At 40.5% G+C, this 19,483-nt stretch overlaps 1 protein-coding gene across 9 annotated transcripts in view; it reads left to right on the forward strand.

Moving 5' to 3' along the window:
• ARID1B (AT-rich interaction domain 1B) overlaps positions 1-19,483 on the forward strand; it is a 310,448-nt gene that overhangs the window by 11,423 nt on the left and 279,542 nt on the right. For all 9 annotated transcript variants that reach the window (XM_015858267.2, XM_015858262.2, XM_015858265.2 and 6 more), the window contains exon 2: positions 16,672-16,866. In XM_015858267.2, coding sequence (XP_015713753.1) covers positions 16,672-16,866 — 195 coding nt within the window. The remainder of the gene's footprint in view (positions 1-16,671; positions 16,867-19,483) is intronic.

Raw genomic sequence — 19,483 nt, forward strand, 5'->3', positions numbered from 1 at the left:
CCCGAATTTAGTGGTTTTTTTTTGTTTGTTTTGTTTTGGTTGGTTGGTTTTTTGTTTGTTCGTTTTGTTTTTTTTCCCCCAAAGATGGGAATTGGAGAGAATGTGTTGACTGTAGTGGCTGAACGAGCATTCAATATCTTTGAAAAAGCCAGTGTCCAGGGGTGACGGAGCACTGGAACAGGCTGCCCAGGGGGGGTTGTGGAGTCTCCTTCTCTGGAGATATTCAAGACCCTCCTGGACACCCACCTGTGTGACGTGGTGTAGGGAACCTGCTTTGGCAGGGGGGTTGGTCTCAGTCTCTGGAGGCTCCTTCCAACCCCTACGGTTCTGTGATTCATCTGACTGTATGTACCGCAGGCATTTATACCTGATCTTATTGTTGGGGCTTGTCTTGTCTTAGGTGTAGAGAAACAGTCATTTCTGGGTAAGAATCATCTTGTCTTAAAGCACACATGGCATACAGGTCTGATGAGTTGCACCCTTAATTTCTGCCTTTTCCCACTTGCTGTAAAGAAAGTGTTGGGCACACAGGCTTAGGTGTTGGTGTCAAAGGACGGGTGAAATTAATTCCTTCCACTGTTTGTGGTGTTTTCAAATCATACAGAACCCAGGTTTCTGTTTGGAGTTCTGGACTAACGTTTCCCATCGTCCTGGTAAAAGTGTTGTTTTAATAGCAATTTCTTGTTAAGCTTGCTGAGATACATTTGTTCTTTTTTTGTAATACCTGATTGGAGGTTTTGTTGTTGGTTATTTTTAATGTTGCTTTTCTTATGTTAGTTACATTTTTTCATAAAAAAATTGTCAGCGCTTCTTTCAAAGCATATTTGTAGACAGGAGTCATACTGGCTCATCTGAAAACAGTGGAATGAATTTTCAGAGTAGTTGACCTGAACGCTTAGGGATGCTATTCCTGTGCATAGATGCAGGCTTTGGAAGATGGATCTTATCGTGCAGGTATTGCTCCATGATCCATTGTAAAGCTCTGTGTGGTCACAGTTAGACGGCTCCTTCTCTGCAGGCACTGCCTGTGTTGGTGCTCCTGCTCTCCAGCCCTTCCATCAGAACTCCATTTTTAAGGGATCTTTCTGTTAAAGGGACAACTTATTTGTTTTAAACTTGTGTGGTTTTCTGTTGTGTTTTTTTTTTTTTTTTGCTGTTGTTTTTTTTCGAGCTCTGTATCCTCTGAAAAGTTGAATATTTTCGAAAAAGGCTTTTATAGTTTGAAGTTCAACTGGTGTCATGCCTTTTTAGATGTACTTTCTTCCCTCTCCCATGAATCATGCAATCATAAATGGCCTAGGTTGAAAAGGACTACAATGATCATCTAGTTTCAACCCCCCTGCTATATGCAGGGTTGCCAACTACTAGACCAGGCTGCCCTGAGTGAGGGTAGGAGGAAGCGTGGCCTCCTCAAGGTTGGATGAAATGTTTTAGCTTCTGTAGCAAGGAAGGTGAGAACGGAATTGTCCAAAGAATGGGACTACACTTCTGAAATGCTGACTGTTTAAATTAGGTTTAATATGCTATAAAAGGCATGATTCTAAACAGTTAGATGTGTGAACAGCACCATGTTCTCTACTTGGACCTGATTTCTTACCACTCGCTTTATGTTATGGGAGCCGGAATCAGTATGGGAGAGATCACAGCCATTCTCAAAGCGTTAGTTTACGATGCCTCCGCCAGAAGAATAATCTGTCACCATATAGGATAGTAGAGAGAGAGGCACTTGCAAGGAAGATTAATTGAAGTAATTCATCACTTTGAAATGAAGATGGTTCATCAGACAAAAATAAAAGCTAAGTATTTCATGTGCCTCTATTGGAATTTGATAACCATTTGTTTTGCTACTAAATGTATGTGAACTGGGCACCTAGCGCTTGTCTACAGAAGGAAATTTACCAGTACAACTATGTGCTATAATTATATGCTATAATTATACCAATATAACTCCCTACGGAGACCCTCTTATACCAGAATAAGAGTTTTTGTGGTGTATCTCATTCTGCTTCCAAAGCACGTAGGCTTCAGTGGAAAAGGGTACTCTTACACCGGAGTAAGTTTCCACTCTGAGTTAGTTATATTGATATAATTATGCATTTTCTTTCTTCGGTGTAGACAAGCCCCTAGTGTCTTTTCAGCTTTGAACTTTAGTTAAGAATTTCTTGGTCGTGATAAGTGTCTAAGCATTTTCTTAGTACGATTTTGTGATGGGGGCTTGGGTTTTTAAACCAATTACTTAGGCCAATTAACAGGTTCCTGGGTCGTGGATAACAATAGGATGTGAAAAGGGATCAAAATTCATGTTCCGAGCTGCTTGGATATATCTGCAGCTTTTTCCCCTTCTGTGGTTTTACATGTACTCGTTGTACAGCACAACAGGTGGAGTAGTCTGTGGCTGAATAATGAGTTCTGCGTTGGACACTTTTTGTCTCCTGTTCCTCATTATTCTTTGAGCTCTGTTGTGCTGCGCCTCTAATTGCATGCATCTCTGTGGATCTCTGAAAGTGGCTTCCTTGATGAAGTTGAAAAAAAAATGCTACCAAAAATGTTAATTGTTTGGAGAATTAGTGAAATTTACTGATCTTCACACAAGGCAGATTGGACCATAATTGATGCGCTGGGCACAAGCTGTGCAAGGAGCCCCCCAGACTGGATGCAGAAGAAAAGCAGGGTGTAGCTACTCTTCTGTATGTGATGCATTCCAGGGAAGGGTGGAGATGTCCAGAAGATGTCTGATAGAGTTGGTCTCTCTGTAGAAGCAGGTACATAGAGCTGGGCACTGATGTGGCTACCACTTTGACATTACTCATGTGTTCTGGTTCTCTTCTGCCAGTGTTTCCTTTGCTGCCTTGAACGCAGCTCACTCATCCTCATCTGCACACCTCCCTCAGAACAGAATAATGGAACTCTTCTGATTTAAGCAGTTTCTGCAAACAGCAACGTCAGTGTTTTAGAAGCGTTTTTAAAAATCTTTTTTACTTCTTATGAAATAACTGGTTTGAAAACATACTTTGTTGTTGTGCCCTTAACTTTCTTTTATCAGTATTTCTAGAATGCTGGTAGTGTTATAAATTCCATGTTGTCTCATTATGCCAGAAGTTGAAATTTACGACTTCAAATGAAAAGCAAATTGCAGAAGCAGGAGAAGCCTTAAAATAAAGATGATGTAATAATCACCAAATCATAGAATGGCATGACTGGAAGGGACATGAAGAGGTCATTTAATCCATCCCTCCGCTCCGAGGCAGAATGAGGCAGACGTAAACCGTTCATGACAGATGTTGCTGTATCCTGTTGTCATGCAGTAGTAAAGCGCTGATCAAAAAGCAATGCTGAAAGTTATTTATACATATGTATTTACCTCCTCGAAGCTCAGTGTGAGATGAACTTGGCATAGAATTAGTGTGAGAGGATATGGAGATTCATACAGGATTATTTTAAGTATCTGAGTTGTTTTTCTGGCTTTTGAAAACAATTCTTTCTGTCAGAATAGTCTAATTATGTTTGTGTAGTGTCGAATGTAATACCCATTTCTAAAAATAACTGCTGCTCTGCTTCTCAGGTGTATTTCTTCCTGAAATTGCTCTTGTTCTGTGTTGGCTTTAACTGGTGTCTCATCTCCTTGGGCACTAGGAGATTTACTTTAAAAATGCATAACATTTTCTTTTCATATTTGACAGTACTTCTGGTGTATAATTAGTTTTGGTTTTCCTTTTTTTATTCAATTTCTTGTGTGAAAGAGATGAAGAAAAAACCCCAACAACTTGGGGTGGGAGTGTAATGGGAGTGAAGGGAAAGAGGTGGGCTTAGCTAGAATGCCAGGTTAGATATGAAGTGGATAATGTGGCTTTAAGAAACATTTCTTTATTTTTCTTTGAAGGAAAAATAGGATGTACATTTCAGGATTTTACACATGGTATCTGTATCCCTTTAATCCCAAATTGAAGTTTGTAAATGAGTGTCAGATGAATAACGTCTTTGTAAATTGAACAATACATAAAATTGGAATTGCAGATACCCTGTTGATAAAATGATTCTTCGGGCTTGTTTGCTCTGTGTTTCCTTCCAGTTATATCGTCTGAGAAACATCTGTCTTTGCTGCTAAATGACCTGCTCTGACTAGGCCAAGTGGTTCTGACAGAATGAGCCGTCTCCAGCCCTCATCAGCTGCAGGAGGAGATGGCTGTATGTTGTAGCCTTGGAGAAGGGAGGAAGATTAGATGTAAATACACTAAAATTGCAGTTCCCCTCAGAAACTGCTTACTCAGACACACAGGAGAGATTCTCTGCACATGTACTGCCTCGGTGTTTTGAAAGCAGTCATTTCTTTCTCTGTTTGAGATTTGGTAGTTTTTAGGAAGCTGCACATACTTTATCTTGGGTTGTGGCCGAACGGGACTCGTTAGCTCTGGGTATCCTCTCTGGCAAGCAAAGGGCTTTCTCTGAAGTGCCAATAGGAAATCTGCGTTGGTATTTTCACACGATGGCTGCTGTGGGCTCTCTTAAGGACTGGGAAATAAGAGATGGGCATGGAGATGGACAGAAGCCAAGAGTTTTCAGGCAGACAGAATCTGTAAATAATGGTTTCTGCTTTGGGATGGAGGAGGAAATCCTATCAACATGGTTTATTCAGATTTCCTTCTAAGGTTTTTTTTTAATGACAAATACTGGAGAAGCCTTTTCTGCTTTAATACTTCTCAGACCAGATATGACTTGAGTGTTGATTTTTCATGTAATGGTGTGATATTAAAAGTAGATGATGTTTTGGAAAATACATCATTTTTGTACATACCAGATTTGATTTTTTTATATAATAGGTACGCTAAAACCATGCGTTTAATTTGGATCATCTGGAATCACTTACTGCAGAGTTGTTCATATCTGTGATGAATCCCACTTCCCTGGTTCCACTCTTATCCATACGCACGTGCTGTATGTGTGTGTTTCCTTGTGCTGAGGTGCTCTAAATGATTTTGTAGTCTGCTCGTGGTTGTGAAGGAATCTGTCCCTTCTTGAGAGATGACAAAAAGAGCACTGAGTACCTGGTTTGGATGAGCGGCCTGTGAAGTCACCGGGCTTAAAGCAGAGTTTGGTCTCTCTTAAACCCAGCTCAGATTCCAGAGTAAGCCACAGGGAACTTAATGTTAATATGCAAATATGTTTTTGGAGGTCTGTTCTGCACAGTTCTCTGGAAGAGCTTCTCAAACCTCTGAGAATATTTTAAGTTCGAAACCTGTGAGTTTTGGAGCTGATAATGCTTTCAACCAGCAAAGATTTTTTTCTTTTTTTTCTTCTTTATTTTGCTTACAAAGTATGTTTCAGCAAATACATCTGCATTGATCTAAAGGTCTGTGTTTTGTTGTTTTTGTTTTGTTGTTTTTGTCCTTGAAGAATTCAAAGTTTAAGTCTGTAAACAGATCCATTCAATTTGTGACTTGCCTTGTGCATCTTGGTAGGGCCGCCACATGCGAGTTGTGCTCTTCTTTCAGTTCAGAATTACCCTGTTGCAGGCAGTTCTCCCACCACCACCTTTGAAGGGAAATTTATAACTCCTCTAATATCTGTCCTTTTAATTCTAAAATCCAGATGAAGCGTAATCCCAGGAGTGCCGTTTCCCTGTTGCAATGTAATCTTTTTCAGATGATACATGATTTACTTGGAAACAAATTAGCAGCTATGCATGCCTAAAGAAAGCAATTTAATAAACAAGATTTTTGTAAGACCTAATCAGAATTGTAAAATGATACTTGGGAATCAGTTACATTATACAAAAGAGCTGGTGTGAATTCATGGTTTCCAATCACATTGTTCTCTTAAGTAGCACAGAGGCTTTGACCTTCATTCAGCTGTTTCGTCTGATTTATTACTTAACTATTAAATGTTTTCAATCAATGATGAAAACTTCCGCTCATAACTGTAGTTTGTTCTGGTGATTGATTTTTATTTATTTATTTATTTATTTTTAAGCTACTGAAAAGAGCTATTTCCTTTTCTAATGATTTAAATCACCTGCTGCTGCTGGTGAATGTGTTTGTTCTGCTCCTTCACAGAAAGTTAGTTCCATGCTCCTGATGGTGCCCGCGTTGATGAGGAAGAGGATTATAAATGCAAACTAGTCACAGGCAGGACTGAGCAGAATGGCATTGCTGCAGCCCCGCAGTTAGGGTGCCTGGCCCCAGGCTCGCTGTCTCTGGCTGACCCTTGGACTGAGCTGCTGGCATGTCTGTGCTTGGGACAGGGATTTTGTGGTGTTCCACCAGTGCAATACAGATCCACTGTGGCACAAAAGGTTTTTTAAAAAACAGAACCGGTTAGTTTCCAGGTAATTATTAATGTTTTGTGCTATTTACAACAAGTTTTTCCAGTCTCTGCAGGAAGCAGTTTTAACATAGAAAATATGTTACAGGAGCAAGGAACAGTTTCTTGGCAGTTGGAGAAGTGACAGGGCTTCTGTTATAGAACCGAATTTGCCTTCCAATTATCCCCATCCTAAATATATCCTTTAGGAATTTTGTGTGTATTGGCTCTGGCTAGGGGTTTCCCCCTGTTTTCTTACTTAATTAAAACCATTTCTTACATAATGGTAAAAAAGAAAAGCCTTGAGAAGAGAAAAAGCTAGCTTAATATTTAAGCTACCTACTAAAAGGCTAGAAACAAGTCAGTGCATTATAGTTCTTTTTAACATCTCGGTCTATCAATGCAAGCCAGGCAGCTGATTTTTCTCCTTTTTCTGATCTTCTCTTCCTGGTGTGTCAGTGGAATGTAACTCTGTGGTAACCAATTCTCAGTGGGGGCAGAACTTTCAGAACTTCCTCTAGCTGCAATCGCACCTTACTGCTGTGAACAAGGAGCCGAAACTTACTGCTCTGTTTGCCTGGAAGAGTTCTCCATTCTGTTATCCCATGGTGCCTCTTCATCCCGATATCCTTTCTATTTTGCAAATTTGATATTGGTTTTGTTTGTTTTTCTTTATTTCTTTCATTCATCATGTACCCAGAGATCTGCAAAAAGAGATGGGAATTGCATCATTCTGTTTGTACCAAAGCAACCTGCACTGTGTGCGTGGCAGGGCACTGCAGAGAGCTGTGCCAGGTGATCTTTGGCAGCAGTCAGGGATAAGAGTAGGAGCTTGGGGGAATGTGTTGAGTTTTCTGGAATATCCCCTAGATTCCAGTGTTACCTAGTCTGTTGCTTATCCTGGTGAAGTCCATTGCAAAAGCCAGCCAGAGGTACAGTTCATTTCTGAAGAGCTGTCATTTGCTTTTTTCTAATACTGTAGTCTCAGAGCATGGCCTTCTTACATTTTACATTTGTTTTGTTGAGGAATACTTGAAGCAATCTAGTGCATAAGGTTGAATCGGAGAAGTTGAGGAGCTTATTTTTGGAGTTATCTCAGAAATGGCTGTGTATCTCAAAAGCTTTAATAGTGTCCTGGGTGAAGCTTAAGGTTTGTTTATTTAATAGAGGTTTTCAGAGACCTTTTTCCCTTTTGGAAGTACCTTTCTGAAAGTCCCATAGCCTACCCATTCCTGACTCCTAAGCCTGTTTCTTGTTGACGATAACTGACATCAGCCTCTTCAAAATCTTAGAAATCTTCACATCTTGTTCCTTGTTAAGAGTGCATATAGTACTTGCTATAACGAGAGTGCAAACCCAGTCACAGAAAGGTGAAGTTGTGCCTGTGTTTGCATAGCAGGTCAGCTGCTGAGCCAGGAATAGCAGCCCAGTCTCATGACTCAGTGCCCCAGCCGCTGGCCTGCACAGCCGCCCCACAGCAGCAGCCTTCTCCAGGAATGCAGCCCTATGGGTGAAGACGGGTCTGTGGTGAAGGCAGGAGCCGTGCTTCCAGCTCCTGCAGGGTTTCAGGCCTCCTGGATAAACTAAAATACTAAGGGAGGAAAAAAACAACAACAACGAAATGCTGTACTGGAGGCCCTAGATAAGAAGCTCTGTAAGGTATGGTTTGTTTTGCTCCATTCAGAAGCACAACAACATCTAGCTGAAAATAACTTTCCAGAAGGTTGTGGATGGGGAAGAAGTTCCACGCGTTTCAAAGTCAAACTCTGTTCCATAAACAACCTTGGAGTGGCATGTGATTAAATCTCTTGTATATTCAACAACAAACTCATTTTATGCAACCACAACTATGATAAAATTGAATTAAATGGACCTGCTTCTAAGAAAAGAGACTGAATAGCTGAGTGCTGCATTATTCAATGAATGGAAAACGAGGAGGCTGTCTGAAACTCATAGGAAACGGTTTTAACATTCTATCAGGCTAAAGAGCAATTCGGTGAAATCACTGTATTTGTTTCCCCCCCCCTCCCCCCCACCTCCCCGCCCTCAATTTTTAAATAGCAGTGCTCTTCATACTGTCAGAATTCCGTGTTGTGACACCCCTACTCAAAAGTTATGACAGCAGTGTAATGACAGCTACTGCCTCTTGAGAATCAATCAGGCAATTAATTTTGTAAATGAAATGCTGATTATACAAAGCTTCACATGAGAGGCCCAGTGATTAAAATCAATTTAACAAATTGTTTCAGGTGGGACTTGATTAATAATTTGCCATAAATGCTGAGGATATATGACCAGCATACCTTTCTTGTATGTGTGCTAATATAGAACTATATATAATGCTCAGAGCAGAAGAAACAGCCGGCACCTACCTGCAGTAAGTACTTCTGCCTTCTGACCTACTTGCTACGGGCTGCACATTTTTGTGAGTCCGCTGTTTCCCCCAGTGTTGGTAATGTCACTTTCTCAGCTAGTGCTCTCCCCAGCAATTAAATGCATCTAACCTGTAATTATTATTATTATTTTTACTGATAAGACCAAGTAACTGAGAAAGTCTATTCAAACCCACTTGAATATTTATTAAGCTTAGGAAGATTTTTCCTTAAAATCTGAAGCTGATGTGGATTTATGGTATTTTTTCCCTTCTGTCACTTACAGGACTTTGCTTTTTCCCCTCCTACTCCAGGACATCTCTGCAGGGAGCCTTCCATTCGAGGCTGCTTGCTGTTCCTTGCCTGACAGACACTATTTTTAGTACATCCTTTTCTGTCCATCTAACCCTGTGTTTGTGTAAGAGCTGTACAAAGTAGGTAAGGGAATATTTTTATTTTTTTGAGTTCCAGATGGCAGCACAGCCATCACAGTGAGTGAAGGTGTTTACTTGTCTAGGAAGCTGAGAACCTCATTGCCAGACAAAATAGAAGGAACTGGTATTCTGGGTGGAGTTCTGCTTTTTTTAACCAACAATTTTCTGGGTTTATGAATGGATTTCCTCTTCCCCGTCGAGTTGCAGCGTTGGCTGCTGAGGAGGCCTTAGGGCTGTGATGCGTCCTCTGATGAATCGAGCCTGAAAACTTCAAGATACCGTTTCTCCTGGCTGTCTGCCTTGCTCTCCTGCCAAGGGTTGCGATTTCAATAGTAGAAATGTTAGAATGAGAAGTGTACCCATATCTCATGTGCACTGGTGCCAAAGCTGTTGATTTGGTGCAAGCCCGCCATCTGATGATGGCTTTAAATTCAAATGCTGGACGTGAATGGAAGTGGCTAACACCTGGCCATGAGCTGGCAACAGATGGGACAGGCAGTCGGAAGTGATGGTGTGTTGGGTGGTTGCAGACGGCTTTGCTGAAAGACATCTGTGAAGCCTTGTAGGTTCTGCTGCACTAGAAATTAGTGATATCTTGCTGTAGAGTGCTTTTACAGTAGGAAGTGAGAGCTTCTGTGTGCCTGAAGGAAGGTGGGCTCCATTTAGGAGCATTCCAGGGAGGTGGGTTGAGGGGGGTCAGGGAAGTGGGAAAATAATTCCCAAATCCTTGTAGAACAAGTTGGGAATTAGGAAAGTAGGTTACAGAGCAGGTTGAGGCTGCAGGCATGGTGGGGTAGGATGATGCATCTTCAGTTGACTTGTGAGCAATCAGGGTATTATTACCTGTCTGTCAGTATCTGGCAGTGACAAAATAGAGTTGAAGGGCAGCAATTCTGAGTTGTATAACAGAATCACAGGATCATCAAGGTTGGAAAAGGCCTACAAGATCATCCAGTCCAACCATCCAATCCACATAACCATGTGAACTTGTCAGTGACATGGGATTGTTTTGGTCTTCAGGTGCGATAAACGCGTATAATTACTTTTTGATGTTGTCTTAACCTTTGTTTGCCCTCATAGTGGCAAATTGAGGAGGTTGTTATTCATTAAAAACAGACTTCTTTGCCTTGTTTGTTGAGACTTGTTCTTTCAGTCATCATTTTAGGTTTATCTGTCTACAAAATAATAACCAGAGGATGGTTGTCTCTTTGACCTTTCAGTTTTTAGGTTAAGGGGAGCCGAGAGGAAAGCTGGATAGCAAGCATACCTGTGTCCTTCTTCCTAGCCATGCAGAGACACTCGAGTATGTTAATTTTTCTTGTAAAAGTTGTAGTGGAGAAGTAGTTGATTTTTGGTGGGGTGTAACTTTACTTTTCTCCTCTACCTCTTTTTAATTATGTATTTTCTGTTCTGAGTTTTTGAATTCTTTCTGATGTCTCCCTGCATCTGAAATAGTACGCAGCACCTTGGAGACGATGGCAAATTTTTTGTTAAACGTCTGCTAGTAAATGCTTCTCCATTCACTGGATTTGTCTTGTTCCTTGCTGCATTTGTGCAACTGACTTCTTTTGTTCTAAAGTTTTATTAAGGCACAGTTAGTATGCTTTCTATTTGAAAATGAAACAGGATACATATCTGCCAGTCACCTCTCAGGTTTTAATAAGAACATAAGGCAGATTTTAATAGCGCTCATTCATACTTTTTTAAACACTTGTTTGCATCTTTTTTTAAGTAGTTATTTGAAATACGTAACAAGAGTTGTGTTCTGATACTCAGCTTTTGTTGTGTAAAAATGTTGGCTGAGGAGTCCTTGTACGTGTTCATACAAATGATGGCATTATCTAGGAATGGATTATCTTTTCCCCAGTTGCGACCTCATGCCAGCTGTGTCATTGTATTATGGTGAATACTCGTGATTATCTCTAGCGATAAATTTGTAACTTGGTGCCTGACCTAGAGCTGTGAGCTCCATGCCCATCTTTCTTGGAATGTTGGTAGCTGATTGTCAGCTGTCTTCATTATGAGGTTTCAAAGCGTCAGTATTAAAAAAGCCTCTCTATTATTTATTTATTTTGTAACGCAGAGGCAGAAGCTTTGGCTGTTGATCAGTGAATAAACAAAGAGTTATTGTATTCAGTAGCTCTAGGAGTTTGAGGGCAAGCTTATTTGAAAGTGTTGAGTTTGTGTCAGACACAAATGATGTAGCACTAGTTGTTGGGATGCAGTGTGGCTTATAGGCTCTTTAAGTTGCTGTATTTGCTGTTGTCAGCCAAACCAGTGCTTCTTTCACTTTTATTTGTTTAAACAAAAAATAAAGCACTCCTTCTTTCTGCAGAGTAGTTGCAGCTCATGTGAATACTCTCATCCTGCAGTGAACTGCTGTATCTTCTGAATGTGACCTTTGTAATGTCTCCTGCTCTTCCCTGCCCTAAGACTTCACTGGCGGGGTTCTTTGTGGCATCTTTTAATAGTTAAGTTCTATTTTGGGACTGTGACCAATGTTGTTCATATTTGTAAATATCTTTCAAATGACGATTGTGGCATTAGAAGTGAAACATACAGTGGTAACTCAGTAGTATATTTAATGTGTAATGTGAAAGAAAGTGCCAGTGTGTCTTGATCAACCAGCTGCTGAAGTTACTCTAGTGTGCACCATGCTTTAGATCTGAGCTGAGCTGAGATATCCGGGAAGACGCTGGTTAAATGACAAGAGAGAATAGTAACTTTTTCTTTTATTTTAGAAGAGGTAAAACTGAATCCCCAGATACCTTGCAGAGAAGGAGATATATTTGATGTGTTTTGCCTAGGAGGTGAGTGGAAGTGGTGGTAGTACTGAGTTTACAACTGCAGATACTAATTTTTCCACTTGTGCTTACAGCAGTGATGCTGAGTTGATGCTTTCCTTTGTTCAAAACATTGAAAGAAGGAGCATGTAACAGAAAAGGTTTGTTGGTTACTGTCTGTAGGCAGTGTAGGCTTTTCTTCTTGTCTTACTGGTGGTGCTATTAATCTGAAGAGCAGGAATGAAACCTTGGCCCTGTTGAAATCATTAGTAAACCTTCTGTTGGGTGTTTTAGTGTGCTCACAAGGCACGCAATGGACAAGGTTTCTTATGAAATGCTTTGTTTTTACAAAGCCTGATAGTATGTGTGCAAGTGAATTTGAGAGTGATAAAAGATAGGCACTGCAGTAAAGAAGGTACAAATTATATTACTGCAGTCTGAAGCAAAGAACAAAGTTGAGGTGTTTTGAGGAACTACAGATCTGTGCAAAGCTTAAATGAAATGCAGCAAGTTGAAGAGGAGGTGCAGAGTCAAAGAAAATGCCAAGTCCACTCATGCTTGTAAGGCAGAATATGGCAGTAAAAATTAGGGTGAGCAAACTAAATTGGCAACAGGTTATTGTCAGGGAAATAAGTGGATATTGATGGTTGCAATGGCACTAAAATAATTATATTAAATGCTATATTTTAGTTCTAATTTCTTCTCAGTTTTAAGTAAATGCGTGGAAGATGAGGAGAAAATAAGCATCCGTTCAGGATGATCAAAGTCCAGTGGGATGTAGGAAAATTCAGTGAAGTCATAGCAGCACTCTGTGGGAGTGGGGGAGTTGGTTGTTGATCCCTGGAACGTGCAGAGATTGACGCTTTCATCACGATTCTGTCACCCCAAACTTGTCTTTGAAAGCTTTTGAAGAAGTAAATATTTAAACTTAACAAACGCTAAAGGAACCTTCACGTAGGATTGTAATATGTATTTCTGAAGTAAGAACTCTTAACTTTTCAAAACGTTGTGAGAAAAAGCTCTTTCTGCAAAGGCGAAACTTGAAAAGAATGTTGAAGCTGAAAACTGTGCGTGTGGTAAAGTTAGGAAAAGTTATAATTAAATTTCTCCCTCCACCGTACAGTACACTCAGTACTCAGTGAGCACCATTTCTTTTGTTAAGTGTATGGCTCCAGGTCTTTCTTACCATACGATGTTCTGAAGACAAAATCTGCTCTTTATTGAGAGTTTTGTATGGTATTGATCACTGTCATATTAAATTTTAAAATCACCTCTCCAGTGAAGATGTACTGATTTTTTATTTTTTTATTTTTTTCATGTTTGCAGTTAAGAAACTGAGGCATTACAGTAGGAAGTTTGAGCAGTCTGCCTGTGATCTGCCTGTGGTGGCTGTAGGTCAAATTTTGCTGCAACGTGTAACTTTACAAAACGTCTCCAAATCACATCAAGTACAAAAGTAGTTCAGTTGGTAAATATGAAGCGTTTCTGCATGTTAAATCTGATGACTTCAAGGCAGGGAATGAGGGATGCCTTAAACTGATGTATGTTGAAAATCCGTTGTTTTAGTAATTTGTTCAGCTTTAGGTGAAAACCATGGGAGATGGAGGGTAGGATGCCTCCTCCATAGGGACCATCCAGCGCACGGAGTGACTTGTGTCTTCAGTGGGTTACGTGTAGCAGTTCTCTGATGCTTTGCTCACGCTTAGGTTTCACTCTAGGTTATGTTTTTTTGTGTGTGTGTGTGGTATTTCCAATAATGTGTTCCCCACCTGTGGGCCAGGCCTTCCTGTCTGTGCCTGAGCATGCCCAGGTGTGTACAATGCTGAGTTGGTCTTAGCGTTGCTGTTATGACCGTCTGCCTCCTTGAGCTTCTCAGGACAAGAAAACAAGAGGGCTAAGATGGACCGTCCTTCTCTTCCATGGCTTTGAATCCTGTTACTTAGTAGCAGAGTCTTACTCTTCCACCTAATGATGATGATCCAGAGGACTTTATTATACTACTTCTTACTGTTTACAGGAGACTATGAAGGGAACAAGCAGCATTAGTAGCAAAGGCAGATCTCTCTGGCTTGTCCTGCCCTTTGATTCTGCTGTATCTCTGGCAGTGTCCAGAGCAAGCTCTGAGTGTGCCCAGGTTACTCCTCGCTCAGGTCCTTGTTACTTGCATCTGGTGACTACAGTATGGCACAGGTCACCTACAGGCCCCAGTGACTGGAGCTCTTTCTGAGTTGTTATCTCACCAGAGGAAAGGAGGATAGGCTCTCCAGAGTAGGACAGGGAGGGGTGAGAACTGAAGAGAGACGGAGGGCTGGGGAGAAGAAAGGAGAGAAAAGGGTGGAATGTCAGAGAAGCTCACTCCCAGACCACCTAATGGACAAGCAGAAAACCTCCACTGCTTGGAGGTCACTGGTTCCGGTGGATGAAGACTATCCAGCCTGTATTAATTTAACCTCCTGACCTTGTTTCTCCTCTTCAGCTCTTTCTGCCCCAGTTCTGTCTTCACTGCTTTTTTTTTTTTCTTTCTTTCTTTCTTTTTTTTTTTTTTAAAACTGTTGTCCTTTCTTTGTCTAGTGAATTTCAAGCCACCTCTTTATACCTCTTATCTCCTTTTATCTGGTCTCACTGTGCTCTGCAGCTTGCACTCTGTTTTTCCTCCCCTCCTAAGAAGCCATGAAGTTCAGGGATTCTTACAGGGGGTACATATCTTGTATTTCTCTAAAATCCAGTGTTACCCTGGCAAATTAAAATCCTCTGTCCCAAAGCATGGTATTCAAGTGGTATTTTTAAGTATTTTATGTAAGAACATAAATGATGTATTCTTCTGTGACCTCATTCTAAGACATAGCTGAACAGTTTCAGTTGAATTTTCCAGAGAATTTCAGCCTCAGGCATACATATGGCCTGGAAAATTTCAGCCTAAATGCTTGAAGATTGGCAAGGTTTATGTGCACCTGAAAATAGTCTTCCTAATGGAAAGTATCAAACTGTTTTAGCTGTAATTATCTGCATTGTTTTGTAGTTCTGTTTAAGTATCAGGTGTGGAGCAGAAAATATTACACTCAAAACTAATGAGAATTTGAGTAGATGCTGTTACAGGAAGTGAGACAGAGAAACAGTGTCCAGGGTCAGAAGATGGTTGCAATAAGCAGCACTGTTAGGCTTTGTGAGCATCTTATGAAGGAAACCCAAAACTTTCATTAAGCAAGGATTTATGTGTGAGGAGAGGAATACAACAGGTGATATGCTAGAGTGAACATTAAAACGCAGAAATAAACACACGTTGAGTATATTGGCCTGCAGAAAGGAAATATAACTTGTTCCCTGGGAGCCTATAAGAAGGCATCTCTGGTTCATCTTCCGAGCCCTTACATGGGTCTGTTTTCAGTTCAGAGTCATGAGTGGTGCATGATGGTCAAAGAAAAGCCGAGTGTGTTGCTAGGGATCAGGTGGCCTAAAGTGGTTTGGGAACCATTGATTTTTAAAAGTGTGAAATATAAATAGTAAATTACCCAGGGATGTTTAGTGGTGAAAAATAGAAACTTCAAATCCGGCCACAAAAAAAAAAAAAAGGCCAAATAATAAAGGGAAAATTGCTGAGTAATAGTTAGCCAAAATTAGAACTGAATGTGCAGTTTGCTGTGGTGGCAAAAAAAAAAAAAAAAAAAAGAGCAGTCCACTTCTGAAATGAATGGAGCTGTCATATGAGAATGAGGTTACGGTTTCCACCAACGCAGATGTAGTGTGACTGCATTTGGAAAACTGCTTTTTTTGGTCACGTTGCTCACAAATAGGTATTTGTAGAGATGGGGGAAAAGGGTGAAAAAAGCGAGAAGTTTTGAGGTCTTCACTTTCAAGGAAGAAGTAGTAAGAACAACATGTTGTTTGTTGAGTGTGACTAGCTTAGAGGGGATATACCTGTCTGTATTGGGAGGAATTAAGAAACAGTGGCCATATAAACAACGCAGTGCTTCTGCAGTTGAAGAAGTTTGGTGTTTTTTTCTGGTTCAGTTAGTTCTCAGTAATAAAACAGGAGAGTAATTGCACACACTGGTTGACACCCATCTTGAAACTGTTAAGGTGCTTGGTAAGTCTGGCCAAAAAGTCTAAAAATAAAACTTCCCCTCGCCCTCCGTAAGTGATTTCAGTTCGGATTCTCTGAAGTCTATTAAAAAGGCAAATAAACGTCCATGTAAATTGTGGGTTATGACTTACCTTATGATCTGGAAACTTACTAATGCACATGCTAGCGATATGAGAGCACTGAAATACAGCATTCTGTATGCATTGCACTTTTTGGGAAGTTCCTTTTCTTTACGTTTTCCCTTTTCCTCAAGGAAAGCAAACAGACACTTTCACAAGTTTGAATTACTTGCCCATTAGTTATATCTCTCTTGACAGACATTCTTTTATGTATGTTTACACACTGAAGTCAGTGTACAACAGGCTACTTAATTGTTTTGTAAGCTGGAATTTATTGGGTAATTACTAGACCCGTCTTTTTGGATGTGAGAGATAAGGTCTCAATTTGACTCTGTAGTTCATTTTATTTATTTTTAAATGTAACAGAAGTCCCAGACTCACGATTCAGAAACTCATCCAATTAATGGAAGCCATAGTATGGTACTTCGCCTGTTTATATGTCAAATCTGTTTTTGATGTATTTGAAAGAAGGATATAAAAGCATTGAGAAAATGCTTGCATTATTTTGTCGCAGCGAGCATGACTGTTCTGACCTGTTTCTTCCAGCGTTTCTAAACTAGTTTTTTTGCTTGTGTTCGTTAACAGGGCAGCCCAATGGATCCAATGGTCATGAAGAGACCCCAGCTATATGGCATGGGCAATAACCCTCACTCCCAGGCGCAGCAGAGCAGCCCCTACCCCGGGCAGTCCTACGGCCCTCCTGGCCCCCAGCGCTACCCAGTGGGGATGCAGGGACGAGCCCCAGCAGCCATGGGAGGAATGCAGTATCCGCAGCAACAGGTTTGTGGAAGGCTTTTCTCTGCTCCTTTCATTTCTCTGCTTTCAGACTTTGTGGTAGTACCGAGGGGTGCAAGGACAACATTCAGAGATAAGCACGTCTCCTCCAGAAGGAGGGTGAGAGGCTGTTTTAAAAGTAAATATCTTGTGTTGATGGTGGAAATGTTTTCTGAAACTCCATACAGTCACATAAGATCTTAGTGTCTTGCTAGTATCTTTTTGGAGAGAGCAATGTGTCAAACACCATCCATTTTCTTTTTTCTCAGTTGACGTCACGTAGCCTTGTGTATTTACTTTATATATTTTTAATTCTCTCTGGTTCAGGTTTATTTATCTGTAAGATGAAAACCTAGAACTGACATTAGCACAGTGAGGCTAGTGTCCAGAGCATACACATTTATGTCAACATATTTGCATATTGATATCAACAGGTTTTTTTTCTTTTTTCTTTTTTTCCCTTCTTCCTTTTGGTAGCAGTTTTCTTTATGTTTTCCTGTTTTTTTTCCCCTGATCAACTCCCGGAGGTCAGCCTGCTTATTGGGTATCAGAGGACATGAGAATATTCTCCAATTCCAGTGGATATCCTTGTTAAGCTGCTTGGGTTTCACTGCTGATGACTTTTAAAACAAAGTCAGTTACAGTGTTCATAATGTGTATACAAAGTAAAATACAGTAGTTGTCTAGAAAGGAAAGAAATGTATCCAGAAGTGGTGTTGTCAGATTTCTACAGTTTTTTTTATTTAGGGTTGTGAGTGTTGGCAATGGGAGTTACAGACTGTTGTGAGCATTGCGAGCTATTACCTTGATGATGGATGGGAAGCAGCATTTTGTTTTGTGCTACAGAATAACTGCAGATCAGTTTATTTTTATGTCATTTGTTGTCAACTGTAGAGAAGAAAATTATGGAGTCCCAGACAGATAGGTGCTTGACTAATTGTAATTACTACTCACCCTCTTGTACAGGATCTTCATCAAGTGATTAGTTAACTAACAGTTTCAAATAGTTGAGCAAATAGTGCCTTTGTCAACAGTTTCCAGTTTTGATCTTTTCTGTTGTTAAATGTTTTCTTGCGAGGAAGAGGTCGTTTCGTTAAGAAATATCAAATGATAGATTTGGTTGCTATCTGAACACAGCGCAGTATTTTATCAGTCGTACGGGAGGAAAAACTGGAAGAAGACGGTTTTCTGTGTGGCTGCAGCCAAATAAAGTTATTAAAACATATTTTTAATTTTAAAATGAGTTATTCTGTGCTCTGTGGAGATGAGTGTTGAATTTTCACTTCATTTGCTAATTGCTTGATAATTGTAAATTATCCATCAGCAGGCAGTGACCTGGCATAGCGATTGGCTGCCGGCCCTATCTGTCTTCTAACAGCATTAATGTAATTGGCTGAGCAGCGGCACAGTTCTGAGCACTAATGCTCTTTGGGGAAAAAGTGAGAGGATAATTATGACATTGAATTTTTATTGAACGGACATCACCACCTAGGCATGATTTTGTTTTGGACTGCCTCCAAAGACTCGCGTGTTCGGTTTGTGAACCTCTAATGATCTGAATCCAGCTCTTTTCATATTGCTCATACATTACCACCTTTCTACAAAGGATAAAAATGCAGGAATGCAGGTTTGTAAATTGAATTGCCAACTTACCAGCTGAGTGGTAAGTTGTCTTTGGCACAGGATGCCACAGTTTGATTCCTGGCTGGATTTTTACTCCTGTGACATGAATATTAAATAAGGAGAGCCTAGCTATGCTTGTTAAAATCGTCTGCGTAGCACGTGCCTACTTCTAGATGTAATATATACAAAAGAAATAATATTGCAAAAGTTTCTGAAGATGAATCTCAGCACATTTTGAAAACTGTTGTCCTTTAAGGTCTCGCAATGAGTTAATGAAAACCACAAGGGACTTATGAAAAAGTGATTTGTTAAAAAAAAATACTGGGCCCTTAAAATATATCTTTTTATTTATTTTATTTTTTTTAACTGAAGTATCATGCCAAAAGGGCATTGGGTAGGTGGATTATGAGAGCGGAAGTGTCACACTGTAGGAAGGCAGGGAAACATTTATGAGGGAGGTTGTTCTTATTTTAAGCTGTACGTTGCTGTTGCCCAAAGATAGCTGGGGTTGTCAGTTCCGTTTCCTTGGATGAAACTAGCAGGCTCTTTGTTAGGCTGTGAAGATATCTGCATTTTCAAGACTTTTAAAATGTTAGTCTGGCTCTTTGTCAGTCAGTGCCAGTGCTTGAGGTGAGAGCTGTGGAACTTGATGGATTTTAACTTGGAGGCACTGCTGCAGGACAGTGCAAATGGAGAAGCAGATGAAAAACAACACCATAGTGATCCATCTAAAATTAAGGAAATGTTGGGAATGAAGATAATTGCCCAGATGAAGGTAGCTGGTGTATGTCATGCTGCAGCAGGGAATGGTGTATTCCTGTTGGAAGCCTAGTGCTGCAGCCCAGAAGTGCAGGAGAGACTCATGAAGAAGGGAGGCCTCTGGCAAAGAACAATTAAATAGATGAGGAAAAGGTGAAGCGTTGTCAGGTGCAGCCATCCTGTCTGCCTGCAGTATGGGTGTTAGCATAGCCTGCTAACCTGTTGAAAAAGCCATCTCTGC

The sequence above is a fragment of the Coturnix japonica genome, chromosome 3 (genome assembly GCF_001577835.2).
Source record: "Coturnix japonica isolate 7356 chromosome 3, Coturnix japonica 2.1, whole genome shotgun sequence".
NCBI lineage: Eukaryota > Metazoa > Chordata > Aves > Galliformes > Phasianidae > Coturnix > Coturnix japonica.